Here is a 22,281-nt window from a genome sequence, read left to right on the forward strand (position 1 = left end):
TTTCGGTTGTCTTTTCTTCCAGGATACGGCCATTCGTCTTCCTCCTCCATTGTTATATGTCGGTCCCGTCCATATTCTCGAAGCTAGTTTTGAACCTTCTAGAAGCAAAAAGAGATGTCCGAAAACGAACGGAAACTAATTTGAGTCTGAGAGAATGATGATGATCGAACATCTGGAGTGTGAAAATGGAAACTGAATAAAAAATGTCTCATGAGAATATACTTTTACCTCAGTAGTCCTTTCCAGAAGTAAACCTCCACTGTTAAGTCTTTAATACGATCAGTGCGTGCTTGATAAAAAGTAGAATGTTGCCACTTTCTGCGTTGTTGCATTCCTTATCATCTGAAATTTCGTATCACTGGAGTGATTCAATTATTTTCATTCTAAACTGTTATATGTACTACACGTGTTGAGAATGAAAACTAGATCACTACTACTGAGTCACTCTTTAGTGGCTATTGTGGCAGTTATCATAACAACTGCCATTTGGCTTACGGTAGGCTTTTTTGCCTGTTTCTCATAGTTTAGGTTTCCAGAAAGATTAATTAAAAACCAAACGCATGTATTTTTCTTTCTTCCGTAATTTTAATTATAAAACCTAATCAGACGTATTTCGTTGCTGTGAACCCAAATATAAACAATGGTGGGAATGTGGTCAACAATAACTACTCTAATAATTATTGCCCTTCTTCGGATAGTACTTGTAAATTACCCGAAATGCCAAAGTGCGCCGAGACTTGCGAGTGAGCATTCCTAAAAATATACTTATTTCTTAAATTCATATTTTTAGATTTGTGATCTGTGAGTCTATTCCTGCCGGTTTGCAATTCAACTCCAGTTATAATATATTCAACTCTACAACTGATTGTTGGATGAGATTAATGAGTTTGTTTAGGTATAAAAAACTATACCAAGTTAGCATTTTAGAAGAGGCACAACAAGAGATTCTGATTGGCAGCTACTATTGGAGTCTTCTAGTGAACGATACTGGAGATGGTTATACTACAGATCCAACGAATACAAGCTACAATGTAAGAAATTATTGTTTTTTGGCTCCTTAAAAAAATTATTTCAGGGAGAACAAATCTACAACACATTATTATCTACTGCTGTCGATCGGAATATTTCGGTTAGAATTGCACAAACTTATGAAAATGGAGGATATTGGGAAACGGAAAATCTCGTACAAAAATCGAATGGGAGAATTCGAGTGAGAAGCTTAGATTTCACACAGTGGTCAGTTGTTCTAACGGTTATTTTAATTCAAAAATATCTAGGTACCCTGGTGGTATTCTGCATACAAAGTCTTGGTCCGTTGATGGAAAACACTTTTACATTGGATCTGCGAATTTCGATTGGAGATCTTTGACAAATGTAAAGGAGCTTGGAATTGCTGTATTCAACTGTCCCTGTATGGCAAATGACTTGAAAAATCTTCTCGAGATTTATTGGACAATGGGCGCACCTGGTGCAACTATTCCACAGCAATGGGATAGCAGGGTATCCACTCCAGCTAACCATCAGACTCCAATGAGTGTATACCAACCCACAGGTAGTCAAGCGATGTACATTTCGGTGAGTTCTAGATTTCCAAACTCTTTTTTTTTTAAATTTCCCACTTAAAGGCTTCTCCACCGGGATTCCAAGCTTGTGGTAGAGAAGATGACCTTGTAGCAATGATAAAAACCATTGACGAAGCCCAGGATTATCTACATTTGGCTGTGATGGACTATTCACCCTCCACAAAGTATTTGAAAAATAATAACAAATGGAAACCAGAACTGGATACTGCAATCAGAAGAGCTGCCTTTGAAAGAGGTGTTCATGTTCGATTTATGGTTTCATTATGGCCTCATACATATCCGGAAGCTTACGGAGTCTTATACTCACTCCAAGATATTTCAGATCATTTACCGTGCTACAAGTGGGATTCGAATGGTAGAAGTTTATTTGAAATTATTCATTAGCTGCTATATTTTCAGACAATTGTATCAAAAAGGGATCTATTGAAATTCGAATGATTCAGGTTCCAGATATGGGGTACGGGAAAATCCCATACGCCAGAGTCTATCATAATAAATACTTTGTTACTGAAAGCACTGCATACATTGGTAAATATATTGTTTCTTCGATGTTTTCCATTTTGTATTCCAGGAACATCCAACTGGTCGTCAGATTATTGGCAATACACTGCTGGTATTGGAATAGTTATCCGTGCAGACGATTCCACTGCCAAATCCCAACTTGTTCAACAAATCACTTCAATTCACGAAAGAGATTGGACTTCCGCGTACACGATTCCTCTCAAAAACTTTACAATTTCCGGCAATAGGACGACCACTTTCTTCTAGATTTTATATTTTGCTCTTTTCATGTCTCCTGCCTACTAATGTCTATAAATCGTTCACCTGTGAAATTTTTTGGAGTTGGGAACAGGAACCGGAAGTTGGAAGTCTTGAGTCAGAACCCAGATTCTAGTCTTCTGGATTTTCACATTTCTTTTCATACTATATGTATTCATCTTCAATTTCGAAAGTAGATGCTATTAAAAAACGGTCTAAATCGACTTCGAACTCACATCTAACCAGAATCAGCAAGAAAAGTAGTATCGAATCGAAACTCTTGCTTCCTCATAATCTTCAAAAGAATCAAAATGGAAACTCAAAAAGCACAACTGGTTTGGATCTTTTATTAAATCAAAACAATGAACAGAAAGCCGTTCCAGAGAAGGTAATTCACATTTTGTGAGTTGTTGAAATTTAATGAAACTGTTCAGAGAGATGCGATCACCCAAGACACTTTTGATCGAGTGTTTGCTGGGAAATTCGCAAATCTTCCAAAACCGCAGAGCAAACTTGTTCGAGTTTTTACGAGGTTTGGAAGTTCTATTTCTGTCAATCTCTCATATATTCGTCAAATTTAGTTCAACATTCACGGATACGACAGTCGAAAGAAACGCCTTGATGGAGGACATTTACCCAAAACTAAAAGAATATTGTCGTGAGACATACGGTCTCGATTTTCAGGTACAACTCAGGATCCTGATTCTTTTTTTTCAATTCAATGAAATGTTCAGGTGGTCGACATGAGATGGGGCGTTCGAGATGAATCCACTGATGATCACATGACAACAAAGCTATGTCTCTCTGAAATTGCAAACTGTCAAAGGCTTTCAGTTGGAGCCAACTTTGTAGTGTTTTTGTGTCAGAAATATGGATATCGACCGATTCCATCTGAAATTCTATCAACTGAGCTAGAATTGTTGAAGCGAACTCTCCGAGAAGAGCATGAGGATATTTCTTTGCTAGACAGCTGGTATATTGAAGATACGAACTCCGTACCGCCCATGTTTGTACTTCAGCAAATCAGCTCAATTCTCGTCAATTTTAATAACAAAGTGAGTTTGGTATTTTGATATATTTCTGAAAATTAAAGCTGCTTCAGAGAATTCCGAAACTTCAAGAACAAGATGCTAAACAATGGTGGGAATGTGAAGCAAAAATGCAGCAAATGTTGAGAAAAGGAGCAAGAAGTTGTTATGAAAAAGGATTGTTGGATCATGAAGCCATGCATAACTATTTCATGTCAGTGACAGAAAGAGAAGTGGTTCATGGTATTTTGAAAGCAAAGAATCCAAATGAACACTGTTTGTGTTACATCCGACACATCAATAATATTGCTCTGTCCCAAATGAAAACGGCTTCAAAGTTTGTGGATATCGCTCACAATCATGTAGGATTAGTACATTGATCTAACACTCTTAAAACTTTTTCAGGTAAACTCAGAAGCTCAGAAACTTCTAGCCAACCTGAGAGATGAACGTGTTCCTGCAAAACTTGCCATGCAAAATATCAGAAGATCAACTGTAGAATGGGTTGGAAGAGATGGAATCGATGTTCAGTATCATGCAGAATACATTCGTCAATTCTGTTCGGATTTCTATAATAGTATTACAACAATGGTTGATAATGCAATGGCCAAACATGAAAAATACAGAGATCAGTTATTCACTGAAGTTCTTACACATCTTACAACTGGATCTACGGTTTCCGATATGTTCTTTGGAAGAGATGAACAATTGAATTGTGCAAAGCAATACGTTTTAGGAAACTCGAATCTTCCGATAATTTTGCAAGGAGAGAACGGGTGTGGAAAAACATCACTCATGGCGAAAATTGCAAAAGAGATCCGGAACTGGTATGACAATACTTGTGAGCCAGTTGTACTTTTGAGGTTCCTGGGAACAAGTCCGGATAGTTCGAATATTGCTCCATTGTTGACCAGTGTTTGTAATCAGGTATTTTTTATTGTGCGAAAAGAGCATTTTGTAGAAATTTCAGATTGCTCTAAACTACGATGAATCTCTTAACAATTCTGCTCCAACTGAACTTTCTAAACTCTTCCAACATTTCAAAAAGATCACATATCTGGCTACTCGAGAGCGACCATTAGTCATTATATTTGACAGTTTGGATCTTCTTTCAACAATTGATGGGGCTCACGAACTTCTTTGGTTTCCACCTTCTCTCCCTCCATTTGTCAAACTTTTCGCATCGTTAACGCCTGGAGCAAGTTTGATTTATTCAAAAATGCTGAGATTAATTGAAGACAAACGACAATATTTAACAGTGCCAAGTCTTGGAAAAGAACTTGGAAATGATGTAGTCAAAAAGTGGTTGTCGGATAAAGGAAGAACACTGTCGGAGAGACAATGGAATACTGTATCCAAGGCTCTGGATAAATGTACTCTTCCGCTTTTTGTGAAACTGATTTTCGCAGCAGTGGCTAGGTGGAAATCCTACTCTCGGCCACAAGAAACTATTCTATTTTCATCTTTACAAGAAAGTATTAATGTCCTTTTTCATAGAACCGAAAGTCAGCATGGTGAGAATTTCATTTATTTAAAGATAAGATAAAAGGATTTCTCAGGAAAACTGCTTGTTTCCCATGCTTATCGTACATTTCTGCTGCTAGATCAGGAATCAGTGACTCTGAAGTTGAAGACTTGATATCTCTTGATGATAAGGTACTCGATGATATCTACCAATACCATCTTCCGCCAGTAAGAAGGATTCCACCACTCCTCTGGAGTAGAATAAGATCTGATCTTCCTGGATACTTATCAGAAAGAGCTGCTGATGGCGTCATTGTCCTCAACTGGTGTGTTACAATTATTTCTTGAGAGATTCAACTAGTTGCTTCAGGTACCATCAACAATTCAGACAAGTTGCAATCGAAAGGTATTTCAAAAATGTGAACCATCTGGAAACTTGTCATTCGGCGATGGCTGAATATTTTTTGGGTGTGTGGGGTGGAGTTCCGAAGCCGTATCAGTACACCGAAATGCAAAAACAAAGATTTGGAGTGACCGAAAATGAAGGTGCTGTTGGAGCTCATAAACTCTATAATATAGAACTTTTACAGGTCTGGCTGACAGAAAAGTGCCAAAACAGCCCAACGTCTTCTCATCAAAAGACGGGAATCATAGATACAACACAAGAAAGTTGAGTGAGCTACCGTATCATCTATTGAGATCTGGGAGAGTTGATGAACTACTGTCACTTTGTCTTTTCGATTATGAGTTTCTTCATGCAAAAGTATCAAGTTTTCCATTACAATCTCTGATCGCTGATTACGAAGATGCGATTCAGAATGTCAGAGATGTGGAGATACTGAGACAACTGACATTGGCAGTCGACGCATTGCGACTTTCAGCAAGTATTCTCAGGTACTTATTTTATTTTGAATGAAAATAGTTTTAAATTTTAGCCGTAATCCGTCTATGCTTGCGTTCGAACTTCTCGGAAGACTTCTTCCACTTGTGGCTACTAACAAACATGTGAGCAAATTATTGATCAAGTGAGTCTACGTGTATTCATCAACAGAAAGTAGGAACATCTATTACAGATGTGATAGAGAAGGTCCACAACACAACGCATTCGTTCCCGCCCATCACTGTTTTCATGCTCCTGGAGGGCCACTGAAATTCTCTTTGGAAGAACATCAGTTTGCAGTTTTTGGAATGCAGTTGACTTCGGATAGAAAACTTCTAGTATCCACCTCAACACAGATTATAGTCTGGGATGTTGCAACAGGTTTCTAGATACATTGGAAATTTTCAATTCTTCGAATTATTTCAGGTGACATCGCAAGAGTTGTGAACCCCAACATTGATGGAGTTTTCTTTGGATTAGCTGTTTCGGAAAATGATAAATTTGCTGCAGCATACACTAACAACAATCAAATTATCGTTGCATCGTTAGTAACTGGAGAGTTCACAGCAATAGATCCAGAACCGTTTGTAACTCAAATGGAACTACAGGCTGTACATTTTAAACTAAAATTATTTGTTTTCAAATGTATTGTTTCACAGATCCGATTTGTGGGTAACAACAACATCTTAATGTGGTCCAAATCCCAGTATTTGATTTATACTGTAAATGGAAATATTGTTAGTCAAGGATCAGAGAGCGAAGGAGATAATAATGTGAGTGAGAATAGGAGGAATTGGGTTGAATTTTGAATAACTAAAAAGTGTAATTCCAGCATATCATTCACATATTCTATCGAGACAAACTGAACATGATGTTCCTTTTATGGACTGGAGAACGAGATGAATGGAGGCTGGTAGTGAAGGGAACATTGAATGGTAACTGCTAAAATCAATTGAAGTCTTTTATTTGATTCAGATGATAAAACACAATCAAAGGGAAAGATCAGTAACTTCTATTGTGAGGCATCCATCACTTTCTTGGACAACCATTTCAGAAAAGGATTCGCATGTATTGCACACAAAAGTTAGTTGAATATACCGTACAGGAGGAAGATAATTCGCATTTAGGTTGTCTGGATCCTGACGGAGACCATAACTTTGCTCTGGTCCGTATTACTCTCTCCGAATCCAAATACATCACAGAAGAAGTTATTCAAGAAGGACTTCTGAATCGAATCAACGACATAAAAATCTTTGAAAGAAATTGCAGCAGTCCGAACCAGAATCCATGGATAGTTGGTGTCATGATTGATGTGAGTTTGAATGTTTAATGCAAAATACTTTCTGGTTTTCAGAGTTTCTTGTTGTACCGTGATAACTGTGACTTCAAGCCAATTTTTTTGAAACTTCCTTTAAATGTTCGAAACATTCCAATTCGTCCAAGACATACAACTACTGCAGTAACTTTTGCCTCACATGATACAGTTTTTGTAGCCGGAGTCCGAAAACATTTGTTTCTGTGGAATGTTTCATCGACAGAAGTGAGTAGAAATAAATGCATCAAAAACGAAATGAAAGTATTTCAGCTTCTCCGCTCTCTTGACGCCCATTTTGGAAGAATTCTGAATCTTGATTCTGTTAGTCAACTTGGCCAAAACATTTTGATCTCATCTTCACTCGACCATACAATAAAAATCTGGAATATGGAAAACATATTTGAGAAGTCGTTCTCGGTTTCAACAATGGAACAATCCATCGAGAAAATTTCTGTGGCAAAAGATAATCCGACACTGGCAGCAGTTCAAACTAGAAAGAATATTGGAATTTGGGATATAAAGTCTCATCGTTATATTGCATCTCTTGTTGCAAACGTTCATGGAGCTGTGGTCTCCAATTCATTGTTGGCTTCAGATGGAAGGTAATTGCACATTACAAAGCTTTTTTCTCAAAATAATTTAGAACAATCGTAGCAATCGAATCCGATCAATTACTCCTTTGGGATCTACGAACGCAATCCGTTATTCATTCAATCCATGCTCCAAATGTTTTCCAAATTTTTTACATGAATAAAGAAGCGTTGATAGGTGGGAATTTCGTCTGAAGAGTAGTTATGAAGGTATAGTTCTAGGTGTTATCTACCGTCAAGTGGATTCTGCCGAACAGAAAATTGCGAGACTTACAATATACAGGGTCGTAGATTTCAGTGTGCAATACAATTTTGAGTATCCATGCAGACTGTTCAAGGATTGCGCAGTTCTTCGAGTATGACCTTGATTCTTATTCAAATTGTTGTATTCTTCCATTTTAGGATCAAGTCACCGGAGTAGTCATTACTTTATTCAAAGGGCATGATAGTCTTCTAGTTTTTGACGCAGTTGAAAAGACTCAAAAAATCAAATTTCGCCCAAGGCAATCAAAAAAGCAGAAGGACGTGATGATCAGTAAAATTATAGCGATGCCATCGAATAGTAACCAGGTACAAAGATAATTCAGAATTTGATAAAGCCAGAATATCCAGGTGATCGTAGTTGAAAGTGACAACAAAGCAAGTGTGTGGGATATCAGAGTTCGGAAGTTCCACAGAACATTGACCCAATTCAATGGAGTTGTTTCAAGCGATGGAAGGCTTGGACTGTTTGCTCCCGCGAAAGGTGGCTTGTTCGTGAGTCTTCTGGCCATACCTGATAAAGTTGTAGTTCTATTTTCAGGTGATTGATATGAGAAGTGGTCAAGTTGCAAAAACTTTGATTGGAAACGTGACGGAAGGTGTCAACGATGTTACATGTTCGTTCTCTCCCAATGGTCAATATGTGTTCTATTATCACAGTGGACATAAAACTTTGAGGTGATTTGTTGCATTTAACTTCAACGAACACCGTAAAACCTGTATTAAAAGGATCTCTTTAATAGAAAGACCCTCCGAGAGTGGATTGGGAAAACATGTGGGTAAAATCGGGTACATCGACAATTCGCGCTTTATCTCAATCGCCACGCGGCGCGTATGTGAATGGGAGTTGCAGTATCACCCTCGCAGTTCAATTAACGTTACGTGAGTCGCTACTCAGCGAATTTTTACGCCACGCGACTGGAAAAAGCGCGAAATCTCGATTCAAATCCATGTACCCGATTTTACCCCCGTGTCCGGAAAACAGATGGGCCCCCTTCGAAATTGGCTGCTTGAAATTTAAAATTTCCCGAATTTTTCAATGAAAATTTTTGGAAAAAATGACTAGAAAAATAGAAAGACCGGCCCTTCTAATACAGGATTTACAGTATCTACCATTTTTCAGAGTTTTTCGTGTTCTCGATTGTCAACTAATTGGAACATTCCGACCTCATGCAACAATCACTTGTTGGAGTTATGACCCTGATGGTTTCTTTGTAATTATCGGTCTGTTTTTTCATTTCTGAATTTCTAGTACCAGTTCTTTATTCAGGTGCCCAAGACGGATCCCTTCTAACTGTTGTCCTTAATGATCCGATTGCTAAGGAGGAAACTTTGAATAAGATCGCAATTCTTCCATGTCGTCGTCATCTCGCAGAATACCTTCATATTCATGTTCCAGAAGAAGCTGAACTCGACACTTTCGACCTGCGAAATCTCGGAGCTGTCACTGCGGCGGTAACACGGTTCAAATCGCTTTTGGAAAATAAAAAAGGAGGGGGAGTTTCTAAAAAGTCCCATGTCTGTAGTCTTATGTGATAGCAAAGTTTCTAATAATAAAACATTCTTTATTCCGAGTTTTTCCTGATCCTCATGCAATCAATTCATTGCAACAATAACAATTGATAATATCTACAGAAAAAAAACGGATAGTTGAAAAGAGATTCTTTCAAGTGGGGGAGAGAGAAGGATAGGGTGACTAAAAGATTGTAAAACAGATTTTGTGAAGTGTTTATTGTTGTTGGCATCTGACTCCTTGTCCATGATGACCTCCTTGTTGCTCATCATCAGAGTCTTCATTGTAAGCGTCTCCTCCACGTCCTCGGCTGTATTTCTTTTCATCGTACTCCATCACAGAAACTTCTGTAGCTCCAGGTGGAGCATTAACAACTTTGGTGGCTGGGAAGCAGCTACGAAGAACCTAAAAATATTATCGTATATTTTAAACGTTGTTTTTTGGAAAAATTACATTATAAGCTTTCTCTTCATCGAGGAAGTGATCTTTCGGGAACTCCACTTCAAAGACAACGAAAAGGTTTCCTTTGAGTTCTGGATACTTTTTATTTGGCATTCCCTTTCCAACGACTCCTCTCGTACTTTCTGCAAAAGAGAATATGACAAATGAATTATTGTATTTAATCACATACCCGGCTTGATAACGTCTCCTGGTTTGCTTCGTAAAACCAAAGGATGACCGTCAAGATGCTTAATGAGGAAGTTGTAACCGCAAAGAGCCTCGTTCAATGAGATTTTTCTGAAAATAAAAAGTATTTCAACTTTACCCAACATAAACGACTGTGATCCAAATAAACTGTCAAACTTACCTTGTCATATGCAGATCATCTCCATCTCTCTTGAAAATATCATGTTCTTTTTGTTGAATAACAATAACAACGTCTCCTGGCTCTCCATCCGGCTAAAAAAATACATTACAGTAAATACAACTATGCACTTTAGCTACGCTTACATCTGGTTGATCTCCGTCTCCTTTGAAAGTGATTTTATCTCCATGTCGCATACCGGGCAGAACATGAACTTCCAGAATCTTGGATACATTTTCGTATTTCTCTCCGTTACATCCTTTGCACTTGTCACCTGCTGGAACTTTTCCTCCTGTTCCACGGCAAGCATCGCAAGCGACTTGCATCTGCTGAAGCATGCCAGGGCCGATTTGTTGAACAACAGTTTTGATTCCTCGACCACGACACCCGTCACACTTATATTTCCCTCCTTTCTTTCCGCCAGAACCTTCACATACTTTACACAGAGCCTTTTTGGAAAGTTTCAGTTTGGATGTTTTTCCTAGGTAAAGTTCCTCGAGTGTTACATTGAGAGCATGAACAGTGTCTTGGAACTTCCGCCGACGTGGTCCTCCTCTGTTGAGTCCTCCGAAAAGTCCTCCGAACGGATGTCCACCCATATCATCATCGTCGTCGTCGTCATCTCCTCCTTGTCCGAAGAAATGGGAGAACAAACCACCAGGGAAGCCACCACCGCCACCACCACCGCCTCCTTGAACGCCTTCCAAACCTCGAGCGTCATAAAGTCGTCGCTTATCAGGGTTCGAAAGGACTTCATAGGCAAAACTGATCTCCTTGAACTTGTCTCCGTGATCTGAGTTCTTATCTGGGTGATATTCTTTCGCAAGTTTGAAATAGGATTTTTTTATGTCGGCCTGTGTTGCATCTGGTTTCACATTGAGAGTTGTGTAGAGCGTGGTATCCACGGGACCGCTACTTCCACCAAACATTCCCCCTGAAAAAAACCGATGTAAGGAAAAACCGGAGATGCTGAAACGAGAGATAAAAATAACAGAAAATTTAAAGCGGAAGAAATTCAGAGATAATTTAAATGAGAATCGTTAACAAAGATTGAGAAATTTTTAATGCTGATTCTTACGCAATTTTCTACAAATATGTAGGAAGCAACCGAAAAAAAGAAGTCCTTGGACGAGCATTCGTTCGGAGCTGATCAATAACGGCGAAAATCAATTGGAATGTTGAAGAACGAACGTGCGTGAGTGCGCATCATCGATCCAAATTTAGGTGCTGGCAGTAAAGAAAATTCTCGATAAAGTGACGCAACACACAAAACGCGCAAATGGGGACGTCGGTGCGCCAGCAGGCTCCAAGGCGTCGCTTTCTCAGTGAGCGCCCCGAGAAGACGTGACCACTCCAGAACCAATAATCTTAGCACGTATACAACTACACACAACACATATACTCTATTCAGGCTGTGCAGCCGGCTGAAAATCAATGCGTTTCCTTATTACTGACACCTAAATATTCAATAACAAGACTGTACCTGCTGGAATGAGTGAAAAATTGCCTCCAGGTTAGGGTTTTAATGAATAAAAATTTAATAATACATTTTTAATATGTCAGGAACACTATGTGCTGTATGTGACGATGTTGCTACTGGAAAACATTACAGCGTAGCTTCATGCAATGGATGCAAAACGTTTTTTCGTCGAGCAATTGTAGTAAGACTGCATTTATTTGAAAAAACTTCACAATTTATAATTTTTTCAAAAACACTTGCGAAACCTCAAAAAAACTTGAAAACTAATTTAAAAACTGTTCGCGAATTTCCGTTTGAGACCATCAGAATTTTTTGCGCCCTATTCTACAGTGAGCAGTTACTGTTTTCAGTGAGAAACTCAATGTGCCTTAAAAAATTGAGACATTTTTCGAGATTGATTTTTTTTTCAGAATCGCCGAGAGTTCGTATGTCAAGGAAATAAAGATTGTGATGTGAACAAAGGAGTTCGGTGCGCTTGTCGTGCTTGTCGACTCCAGAAATGTTTGGCCGTCGGAATGGACACAAATTGTAAGTTAAATATTGTCAAGTTTTTGTATTTAATAAAATAATGGTTTCAGCGATTCAACGAGATCGTGACAGAATTGGTTACACAAAACGAAAGAGGAAGCATGATGATGATGACAAGGAAGAAACACACCATTTTGAAAATTTGCACATGAGAGATGGTTCTTCAGGAAGCCCCCAAATGAATGATGACAGTCCTGAAAATTGTGACATGAAAGATATCAAAATTGATTTCGTTTGTTTGAAAAGCTTAAGAAAGTAACTAACACCCCGGCTATTCCAGAATTGTCTCGATCCTATTGCTGAGCGTTTGACAACACTGGAGAATAATTTCACTCTTCTTTTAAGTAGATGCGCCGACCTCCACTCGTACGCAACTTTAGAAGATGCTCTGAATGCCCCTAGCAGATTTATGCAACCGATTTCATGTGAAGTGAGTGATTTTTTAACCCTCGAGCATTATTCATTATGATTTACAGTGGTCTGATTCCGTTGTTCTAACTCATCGGGACGACAAAATGCCGTTTTGGAGGCAGCGTCTCATCGCATTGTACATCGATTGGGCCAAAACATTTTCAACATTTAGATCTCTTCCCTATACTGATAAGGTACATCTCTATTTTGTTCTTTTTTATTAATTACTATATTCAGGTTGCCATGGTTACGAATCATGCTTCCTCATTTATGATCATGTGTGAAGCTTTCCGTACACCTGAGCACGTCAAATCGGATGTTGTTCGCAAGAGGCCGGACTTACCCGGTCTTGTCCATAATAATTCGGGAGGATGCACTAGAGTGCAGAGTGCAGAGACTAATGGAGAAGAATCTCACGATGACTTAACGAACATGCTGCTCTCTCAGTGTATACAGCAATCTATCAACAACGGAATAATGTTTGATAAATCTGCCGAAGAAAAAGTAAAGATGCCCGTCCCTATTAGGCAAGGGAATGAATTTATACGTACGGTAGTTTGTTCATTTACCGTTTTTCAGAGAAATAAAACAAGAAATAATGGATGTTCCAACCACAGATGGCATGATTCAACTCCCAACTGAATACGGAATCTTACCCGCAGATTACGGTACATGGATCCCTCAAGATTACGGACATCCTACTGCCGGCCACGAAGGGAAGTCTGATATGCACAATTTTTTCGAAGCTAGAGAATTTTGCCCACCGGTACCTTTCCAACCATATAATAAAGACTGAAGGATTCCTTTCAGGGTCGTCCTTCATCGTGTAACTTGAATGAACGAGCTATGAAGACGATTTCCATGGTGGAACCAAGACTGTTTCCATCTATCAGTTCAAGGTTAGTTCTTCTGAAAATAATTTTTTGAAAAATTTGAGATTTAAATTTCCAGCAGCTCTAGTCTCTCTGGCATCACTCCAGTTTTGACGATGATGATAGATCTTGTTATGAAACCATTCCGACAGCTGAATTTTTCCACCACAGAATTCGCTCTTCTCCAAGCTATAATGTTTTTCGATCCTGATACGGAAGGCCTAGATTCTGCATCACAAAGGAACGTCATCGCGGAGCAGAAGAAACTCCTGGCAGTACTTTTTCGACATCTTCAAAAAGCTTATACGTTTGATGCCGCTAATGAGAGATATGCCTCAATAATTCTGCGAATGCCTTCGATTCGAGTATGTTTCCCATATATATTTCATTTATTAGCGCGATGAATTTTTCAGAGAGCTGCTGCGAAAAAGAATGAATCATTGCAAGTGTTGGACATGCTTCAATTACATGAAATGAATTCTTTGGTGAAGGAAACGTCTCTTGGCCCACGACCGTCGACGGTTCAACAACGAATGGGGATCGGGGGAGGTGCTGGTGGATGTCTCACTTTTTCTAGCGAGACAGCAGGAGAAGATGTATAATGTATTAATATTTCAACATATGTTTGATCTCTGAAAAATATCATCCTCAGGATTTCATTAGCTCACATTTAGTTTACTTTTTTTCTTGCAAATAAATGAAATTTATTATATCTGGTTAAAGTTGATTATATGAGTTTCACTCTCAAATTATCGAATTAGATAGAAGTTATCGGTTGTGAAATATATGGGACGTTTCTTTTTTCGTTTATCAATGAGACGTCCTCCATTTCCATCTTGTTGGTTTGATTAAAACCATATCGAGTTCCAAACCAATCATTGACAGCTCGGTCAGCTTCTCTGCGACCGCTTAGGTAACCTCCGATGGTTGTTTGAAACAGTCTGAAAAGAGATAGCAGTTGAAAGAAATTTCTAATCAGTGTTACCTGTGATGAGTAGCTTCTCCGGCGAACAGAATCTTTGGTCTTCCTTCGAGTTTCACTGGAATTGCCAGTTGAGAATGAGAAATGTGAGATAGAGCTTGAACTTGAGTCATGTAGGAATAGGATCCAAGCAGCAACTCGTTCTTTGTCAGTTGAGTTCTAATAATCTTGCTTGGGGGTGGAATCCCATTATCATTGTACATTTCTCTCATCAGTCTAGTCATTCTCTGCTTTAACTCTTCCTCTGACATATTATCCACCAATTGATGTCCTCTTCCGGCATACCACGCACTCAACACGTTTGGAGCCCAATCGACCACTTGAAGAATAGTTGTTTCTTCCTCGAATGCATCTAATTTTTCACTGATCATTCCTCTGACTGGAAGTGGTGCAATCGAGTAAGTGTTGTTGGACCAAAACGGTTGATCCCATTCGAAGAATACTTTGCATGATCCTCCGAATCCGATCTTCTCAATTGCTTCGATTTTTTGTCGAGGAAGTGGTGGGGTGAACATCATATGATGATATTTCTTGAGGACGCCAAGGGAAGAGGTGACAATGACGTAATCGTATTCTGTTGGCACAAGATGGTCATTTACTGTCAACTGAATTTTCCCTGTGTTCGAGTTGAGATTGATGTTCTCAACACGGCTGTTGAAGTTGAATGCGTTTCTGGGGATAGGTGCAGCAATGTCATCCAGAATACCTTTGAATCCAACTCTATTGGTAGCAAAAGATTCACATTCTGGTCCATAATCATTCCACTCTTTTAGAACATGCACGCTAAGCTGAAAACTCAGATTGCAGCGAAAAAAGTAAAAATAATCAACCTACCGTGCTCCAATCAGCAGCCCATTCGAACTCCCAATAAGATCGGAAAGACCGAGCCAAAGAGTCAAAAACATTCTTTTGTGTTTCAGTAAAGTTCTGTGTTTTCAAGAAGTGCATATAATCCAGGGTGAAGATCTCTTTGAAAGTGTAGCGCCTTGCGGTTTTCTCGTCATGTTTTGCAATGCTTCTGTATTTGGGATCTAGCTTCGAAGTGAAGTCTAAGAATGTCTTGATGTCTTCTCTGAAAAAAATCAGTGGTCCTTATCACAGAGCCGTGTGCTTGTCTGATCCTGCCCGATATCATCTAATAAGCTAAATTCCTAATTGACACTTCGAAAATAAGTTTTTTTTTCTGAAACGATTATTTTTGATCATCTGATCTATCAAACTAGCAGCTCACAGTATCAGCTGATGCGAAAGCATGCCACGAGGCTTTCACACCTACTACAGAACAAACAAACAATCATTTGATCGAGTTGCCAAAAGACCTATTGTAGCCACAATTGTTTGTGCCAACTCACTCTCGAACATTTTGGTTTCCAAAAGCAAAGTGTGCATTGTCGACATGAGCAGTGTCAGATACCACATCAGCAATCAATCCAAGACGGTTGGCAATCTTGTACAAAGGGTTCTCGGCTCCATTTATAAATTGAGCTCCCATTTGCAGGAAACCATCCTCTGAAAATCAAGTATTCAAAATGACTTTCGAAAAATTGGAAACTCACTATAAGGGATAGCGTGAATTCGGCCACCGATCCGGTCGAGACCCTCGTAGATATCAAAGTCATCGATTCCAAGTTCAATCAGTCGACGCGCGGTTGATAGTCCAGAAATACCGGCGCCGACAATGGCTATAGAAGGTTTTATTGATGGTTCCCCCTTTTCTGATTCCTTCTGAAATGTTTCACCAGTTTGTCAAGTTCACTATTATTTTCTCCTCACCTGAACCGTTATTCCACATCCAATGATTACAATTAACACGATTCGAACGCTTACAGACATTACAGTCAGTGGAACGATTCAAGCAGCGGAAAGCCAAAAGATCAGCCAGTTTTTTATAATTGAATGGTGCTTTTAGGTTGATAGCACCACCACAAGTGTCTGAAAGAAAAAAATGTTGTGATTCACATAAAGAAATGAAAAGCAAAAGAGATGCAAATGCGAATGAGAAGAAGCCAATGCGGCGGTTTATCAATGGGAAAGTGTGCCCGCCTCCGTTGATGTTCTCACAAGGTTTGAGTGACATCAGTGATTGCAAGCATTTTGTGAAGGAAAAAAGTGAAACAAAAAGCTGGAAAGATAACGAATAAGAGAATTGGATTAGGTCGATAAGAACGGTTTGGTTTTTACAAAAACGAAATATTGAGTTCATGACTACAAAACGCAGGACGTCCGTCTATCAATTCTTCGTTTGTGGCTTTCGGGAACCATTGATGGATAGGATTCACAATGTAAAATCGAAAATCCAAAAGTTATCCCGTATCCTGTCGAAAGTATCGCAGAAGAAAAACTAAATAATCTGGATGCATTTTGCAAAGAGTTGCTTTCCCATCAGAAATAATCAGATTCATTTCATGCACAAATTCTATTTACAGACAGCCGCCACCATTTGGGTTATCACAGTTTTTCCCGGGAAATGTGGTGCGCTTGTCGTCGACACGCGCCATGTCCGAAGGTCAAAAGAGTCGTTATTGATAAAGTATCTAGGTTGGAAAGGTTATGAATTTGGGGATTTTTTTCATGATTTTGAGATGTGGGTCGTTCCCTATACTTCTCGGTAGAAGAGAAAATCTCGTGACCGGGGTCGGAAGCCAGAGCCAAAACTACTGTAACATGAAAATATTACAATTTTGGTTACGGTTGTTTTGTTTGTAAATATTATTGTTGTCCGAAAAAATTGGAGTTGAGACGCAGACAGTTAATCGAAATATTTCTCTGCGTCTCCACCGACTATGCGCTGTTTAGGCTTGTCGCTTCGAGGTGCCTACCGCATTCAGACTGCAAAAAATACTCTCTCGCTCCAATTTTTCGCACAACAATAATACAAATAAAAATTCTGTGCTTGATTTCAATAATCAACCCAAAACTAGATTTCGTTCAGTTTTCGGTTTGACTGCGTCAGTTTATTCAAAAAATATTGCAGTGACTGCTGCATCGGCATTCTTTTATCAGAAATATGTTTTGTGCTTGAAAATCAATCAACACTGTATTTAGTATCATGTCTTGTTAGATGTTGTAGAAGAGTCACCAAAACAATCCCTCGAAATCATTAAACAATGATCCAAACTTCCTTCTTGCGAACAATCCGTAGATATACGAATTTCCAATATGACATTTTAATAATTTTCAGATGAACGGTATCGAGGATGATAAATCATTCCAGGATTGGTATCGTCTTCTTGTAGAAGAGAGATCTATGTCACTTTCTAATTTCATGGAAGCCAAAAGAAATGGAATGCTGTCCGATTTCCCAGAAAAACGAGAGCAAACTATTGAAGGAATCATTGAAGTGATAAGCAAGTTTCCATATGATTTCCTACAGAAAGAAGAAGGTCTGATCCGAATCGAAAATTCGAAACTCAAACAGTTTATTTCCAGTATCTCTCCTCTTGAACTACTTTCTCAATTCTATCGAGTCCTCAGCCTTAACTGGAGGCGCTGTAATTCGTGGAGTTCATCATTTGGTGTTGAAGTCAAAGAATCTTCCGGATAATTTGGAAGTTTCACTTATTCGAATTTTGTTCAAGTAGGAGAATGGTGGGATTCATAAAATTTTATATTGTTTTATAGAGAAGGAAATATGCAAAGTTGGTCTCAAAAAGAACGTCAACTACAGTACGATATTCTGATCTGGTTGTTGAAAAATAAAATTTCTTGTAAGTGTTTTTCAATTGAAAGTAGGTCTTATGTATTATTTTCAGACCTAAAAGCTTTGGGTTCCGACTTCCTGGCTACATTTATGAAAAGTGTATCCGGAGAACGAGATCCAAGATGTTTAGTGCACATGTTCTCGGCGTTCCTTGAAGTTTCCAGCAACATAGCGTTGGGTCCATTCACAGAAGACATGTTTGAGACGATTGCTTGCTATTTCCCAGTCGAGTTTAAACCGGCAAGAAAAGATTTATTGTCAGAAGAAATTAACGAAACGTTATTTCAGCAAAAAGGAGACACAATCACAAGAGAATATCTTGCTGCATCGTGTGCTTCTTGTCTGGTCTCATCTCCTTCTTTCGCTCCTTTCTGTTTTTTGTTCATTGATGAGAAACTGAACGACGATGATTGTTCCGATGAAGAATACAGAGACGTCCTGAATCTTCTGGTATTTCAAAGATCTGCTCATAACAAAAAATATCGATAGACAATTTTAGATAATCGCATGTGATAGGTTTCCAGCACAGAAAAATCTGTCACTTCTGGAACCTCTGATCGACGGAGTACGGAAAGTTGGACTGAATCCGAAAAATAAAGGAGAAATGCTGCCTTATGTGGCTGAGTCATTCGAAGCATTAGTCAGAATGTGTGTACGATCATCAGAAAATAATCAACGAGCTATCGAGGCAGTTGTTAGTAACATTATTGAAAGTGGGTTTATCCTTCAACTTGTCTGATTTTATTTTTAAACTTGCAGATTCTGAGCCTTTTGTACTTCAAGCTGAAATGGGTCTCTGTAAAAAGGCATTACATCTTTTAAGAAGTGCTTTCCATTCGTTGCCCTCGAACCATGCGAAACAAATTCTCAATCAGGTTATCGCCTGGATTCTCAATTTGATTCACGGTACTCTTTATTCATTTTGACTCCCGGAATAAATAATTTTCAGGAGATAGCGTCAACGCTGCCGGTAACAAGGCAGATATTGTACAGGAAGGACTAGAATATCTCATTAACTGGATTCATTTAGCTTCTGCTAACAAGGGTCTGTCTATTGACACACTGAAAGTTTTCGAGCAGAGCATAATCGAATCGTGTTCGAGAGCAAGGGAATATAAGCCTCAAGAAGCTTTAACATCTATCTATGAGTGTGCATCAGTGAGTTTTTTTCCTAATGTTCCGTTTATTATTGGAGCCATTTGCAGACTTACGTGCAGCTTGAGTGTGCATCGGATGATCTGGTGTCTCAGTGTCGAAGCTACATTGCTCTTGCCCTTAGAACGCCAATTAACACAGATGTCCAGCTTCGAAGCCTTCTAAAACTGATACGGAATTATACATCAAGATATTTCGATCAAGTTCAGATAGTTCTAAACGACAACGCGATCAGTACATGGAGTTAGTACAATGAAATACATTTTCCCAAAAATAAGATAACAATTTTTAGATTCGGAAAAAGTTCTTCCAATTCTTTGTGCAATGAGTTCATCTCAAGATGCATGGAGTTTGCTGAGAAATCATGTAATAGCGGAACTGAAAAATAGAATGAACAATTCCACAGCAGAGGGATCAATGGATTGTTATGTGGAACTGATGAGAGCATGCACTGACAATGAGCAACTATTTATGGATTACTTTGAAACATTCGAGAGCGTTTATTCCAAGGTTTTTTAAATCCAGAAAATTAACCTCCATTTATAACTGATTTAGGTGGATTGCGATGATCCCGAAAGAGTAGCAATGGTTTTGCAAACTGCTTCTCTATTGCTCCCAGAAGAAGAACACCAAAAGTTTATGAATAAAATTGCGTCACAATATTCGATTTTGGCAGAAGTAGAATCTCAACTCTTACTGTTTGATAAGAAATACATCCTATCTTACCTACAAAATAAGGTAATCTAAAAATGTCTCTATAGTCAAGCTCTTAAACTTTTCGATGTATTTACAGAGTATTCAAGATCTTCAAAAAGTTTCCGAATTCAGTTTGCCCGAAAGATCCACTAGACAGCTATTTTTTGCATGTGTCAACAGATTTAATCTCGATGACAAGATGAACATTCCTGAAAAGTAAGTTATTTTGTTTCAGTTTTGGAATCCAAATAAAAGTAATTTTCAGGTATCATCTAGCTGAAGTGAAAGCGAAACTTCTGAGAAATGCTCCATTTTGTTTGAACCTTTATGAAGGGCTTCTGGACAAGATTGCGTCAGATGATACTGTGAATGCGAGCTCATCTTTCGAGTACTTTTTGGATTTCGAGAGCTCAGATTGTAATCCAGAAAAGTGTCGATATGAAACAGGAAGTCCACTTTGGAGACAACGGATTTTCTGCCAAATTGTGCCGATTTTTAAGAAAAAGTTTGAAGAATCAGGAAAGAAAAAGCATAGACTCGTCGAAATGCTTCCACATCTTTTGCAGTTCGCCGTCCCATTGGATTCGGAACAATTGAAGAAACAGTATGCAATGGTTCGTTGTTCAACCTCTTTATTGAAACATTTTTCAATTATTGGTGTTCAAAATGAATTTCTCATTTTCCGTGCCTGAGAAAAAAACACTAAACTTGTTTCAGTTGCTTCCTGTGGTGATTCAAACAATCAGTATCGAAGGTGTGATTCCTAGTCATGTCACTCGTACCATTCCAATGTTCCTGAATATTTCGGAACCCCTTCAGATGGATGATTTGCGTACAGTTGTAAAATATTTATGCGCGATTGTCAAGAATGGAGAATCTAATATGGTAGTTCCATTCATTTCATTTTTTTTTCTAATTTGATTTTTTGTTCAGTCTAACTTGGAGGATGCGTTGAATGGTTTGAACATTCTGGCGCGTCGACAGCCACCGAAGTTGTTGCATTCTGAAGTGCCACTTGTGGTCACGTCAATCAACAAAATCCTAGGTCACAGGAAAAGGTTGTTACGAATGATGGCCGCTGATGTGAAAAACAATTGGTAAGAGAGTAAGAGAGCGTTGATGATAAATGATGCTGTTATTATGATTATCATTGCAGGGAAATGGTAATCACCAAGTAGACACCATGCGTCTGTCCAATTCCGGTTACTAGCGACAAACTAGAATTTTTCATTGTTGTGTGCCAGTTGTTTGTTTTTTTTCTCGTTTCTATTGTATTTTTTGAATTATTGAATGTTGAATAAATTGTGTTGCCCCATTCTTTTCCAGACAATTTTGAATACAATGTTTCATAATTTTAACATTTTTCAGTCGACATAGAATGAGGATCCTCTTAACGATCTCACTATCAGTTCTAGATAACTACAGTAAACCCCAAAATTGGAAACAACACCACTATATGCAAAACCGGAGCTGTAGAAGAGCCACGGCTGAACTACAGTAATTAGCAAAAATTAGTTTACTTTCTTTTTTTCGATTTTTGGCCGTTTTCCGGTAATTTTTTAAGTTAAAAAATGCTATTTTCCAACTGCAGGTTTTCAGCACAAAAATTGTCGAAAAGCAATAGCAATCGAGAAAAAAAAATTACTGAACATTTTTAGGTTACGGTAGTTTTGGCCACGCCTACATGCTTTTCGCTTCCAAATATCCGTTTTTTATAGAAGAATAATAAGAAGATTACTTATTTCCAACATAAAAACGGTTTCCGTTCTAGGAAGCTATGGTAATCCTCAAAACTGAAAACAAAGGAGAACTCCAGTATTTCATCTTTCGTGTAGGTTATTACAGTGGCCAAAGCTTTGGCCCAAGTTTTGGCAACTACAGTAACCTAGATTTAGTTGAATGAAACATGACTTCAAGATTGTATCAAAACAGAAAAACAGGATTAAAAAAATGTCATCTTCCACCAATCCACAGCCACAGTCTCGCCTGTACGTGACTTTAGTTATTATAAAAGCTAGTAAACAGTTAGTACATTGGATGTGTATTGCTTGTCTGCTCAACGTTGCTCTGGGTACTTTACACCTTGTCTTCTCAATCTCTACATTCTAACTATGGAATCTGAACTACAGTAATCCACGTTAGATTCTGAGATTGAACAAGTTCTCAAGCACAAAAAAGGCACATTATCATTGAAAAAGTACACATATAGACGCTAATAAAAATTCACAAAAGAAAGTTATTGGGTCCTGCGTCCAGCCC

General features: G+C 38.5%; 6 protein-coding genes across 6 annotated transcripts; 4 read left to right on the forward strand and 2 right to left on the reverse strand.

The window, feature by feature from the left end:
* Positions 1-415: 415 nt before the first annotated feature.
* On the forward strand, positions 416-2,351 carry CBG09383 (the record flags this gene model as incomplete). The annotated part of the gene is made up of 8 exons (XM_045237713.1): positions 416-496; positions 607-743; positions 791-895; positions 928-1,236; positions 1,278-1,575; positions 1,626-1,938; positions 1,983-2,111; positions 2,155-2,351. The coding sequence occupies 8 exons, from the start codon at positions 416-418 to the stop codon at positions 2,349-2,351; spliced, it is 1,569 nt and encodes a 522-aa protein (XP_045094061.1).
* Positions 2,352-2,511: 160 nt separating this feature from the next.
* Positions 2,512-9,416, forward strand: CBG09382 (the record flags this gene model as incomplete). The annotated part of the gene is given in 26 exon segments (XM_002636872.1): positions 2,512-2,730; positions 2,777-2,874; positions 2,924-3,026; positions 3,077-3,397; positions 3,445-3,732; positions 3,776-4,297; positions 4,341-4,884; positions 4,930-4,949; positions 4,952-5,160; positions 5,205-5,380; positions 5,425-5,728; positions 5,770-5,859; positions 5,908-6,095; positions 6,141-6,325; positions 6,374-6,487; positions 6,547-6,649; positions 6,690-6,797; positions 6,842-7,026; positions 7,069-7,254; positions 7,300-7,571; positions 7,673-7,797; positions 7,842-7,975; positions 8,022-8,189; positions 8,232-8,375; positions 8,422-8,539; positions 9,151-9,416. Coding segments are annotated over 26 exon segments (5,190 nt in total).
* A 193-nt stretch (positions 9,417-9,609) lies between these two features.
* Positions 9,610-11,127, reverse strand: Cbr-dnj-19 (the record flags this gene model as incomplete). The annotated part of the gene is made up of 5 exons (XM_002636871.1): positions 9,610-9,798; positions 9,847-9,977; positions 10,025-10,131; positions 10,202-10,293; positions 10,345-11,127. 5 exons carry the CDS (start codon positions 11,125-11,127, stop codon positions 9,610-9,612), a joined length of 1,302 nt encoding a protein of 433 aa, XP_002636917.1.
* A 562-nt stretch (positions 11,128-11,689) lies between these two features.
* Cbr-nhr-47 lies at positions 11,690-14,091 on the forward strand (the record flags this gene model as incomplete). The annotated part of the gene is made up of 11 exons (XM_045237714.1): positions 11,690-11,711; positions 11,762-11,859; positions 12,089-12,206; positions 12,257-12,438; positions 12,487-12,636; positions 12,683-12,811; positions 12,855-13,164; positions 13,199-13,383; positions 13,428-13,516; positions 13,569-13,854; positions 13,903-14,091. 11 exons carry the CDS (start codon positions 11,690-11,692, stop codon positions 14,089-14,091), a joined length of 1,758 nt encoding a protein of 585 aa, XP_045094062.1.
* Positions 14,092-14,246: 155 nt separating this feature from the next.
* Cbr-hpo-15 lies at positions 14,247-16,304 on the reverse strand (the record flags this gene model as incomplete). Its single annotated transcript, XM_002636869.1, has 6 exons — positions 14,247-14,430; positions 14,475-15,259; positions 15,306-15,543; positions 15,824-15,980; positions 16,028-16,196; positions 16,245-16,304. The coding sequence occupies 6 exons, from the start codon at positions 16,302-16,304 to the stop codon at positions 14,247-14,249; spliced, it is 1,593 nt and encodes a 530-aa protein (XP_002636915.1).
* Positions 16,305-16,438: 134 nt separating this feature from the next.
* Positions 16,439-21,523, forward strand: CBG09378 (the record flags this gene model as incomplete). Its single annotated transcript, XM_002636868.1, has 18 exons — positions 16,439-16,535; positions 16,898-17,001; positions 17,653-17,854; positions 17,901-18,048; positions 18,093-18,178; positions 18,224-18,411; positions 18,460-18,621; positions 18,671-18,884; positions 18,931-19,077; positions 19,121-19,329; positions 19,377-19,569; positions 19,619-19,836; positions 19,882-20,064; positions 20,120-20,238; positions 20,288-20,636; positions 20,740-20,907; positions 20,956-21,119; positions 21,391-21,523. 18 exons carry the CDS (start codon positions 16,439-16,441, stop codon positions 21,521-21,523), a joined length of 3,084 nt encoding a protein of 1,027 aa, XP_002636914.1.
* Positions 21,524-22,281: the final 758 nt, after the last annotated feature.

This window comes from Caenorhabditis briggsae (genome assembly GCF_000004555.2).
Source record: "Caenorhabditis briggsae complete genome, chrV, whole genome shotgun sequence".
Taxonomy (NCBI): domain Eukaryota; kingdom Metazoa; phylum Nematoda; class Chromadorea; order Rhabditida; family Rhabditidae; genus Caenorhabditis; species Caenorhabditis briggsae.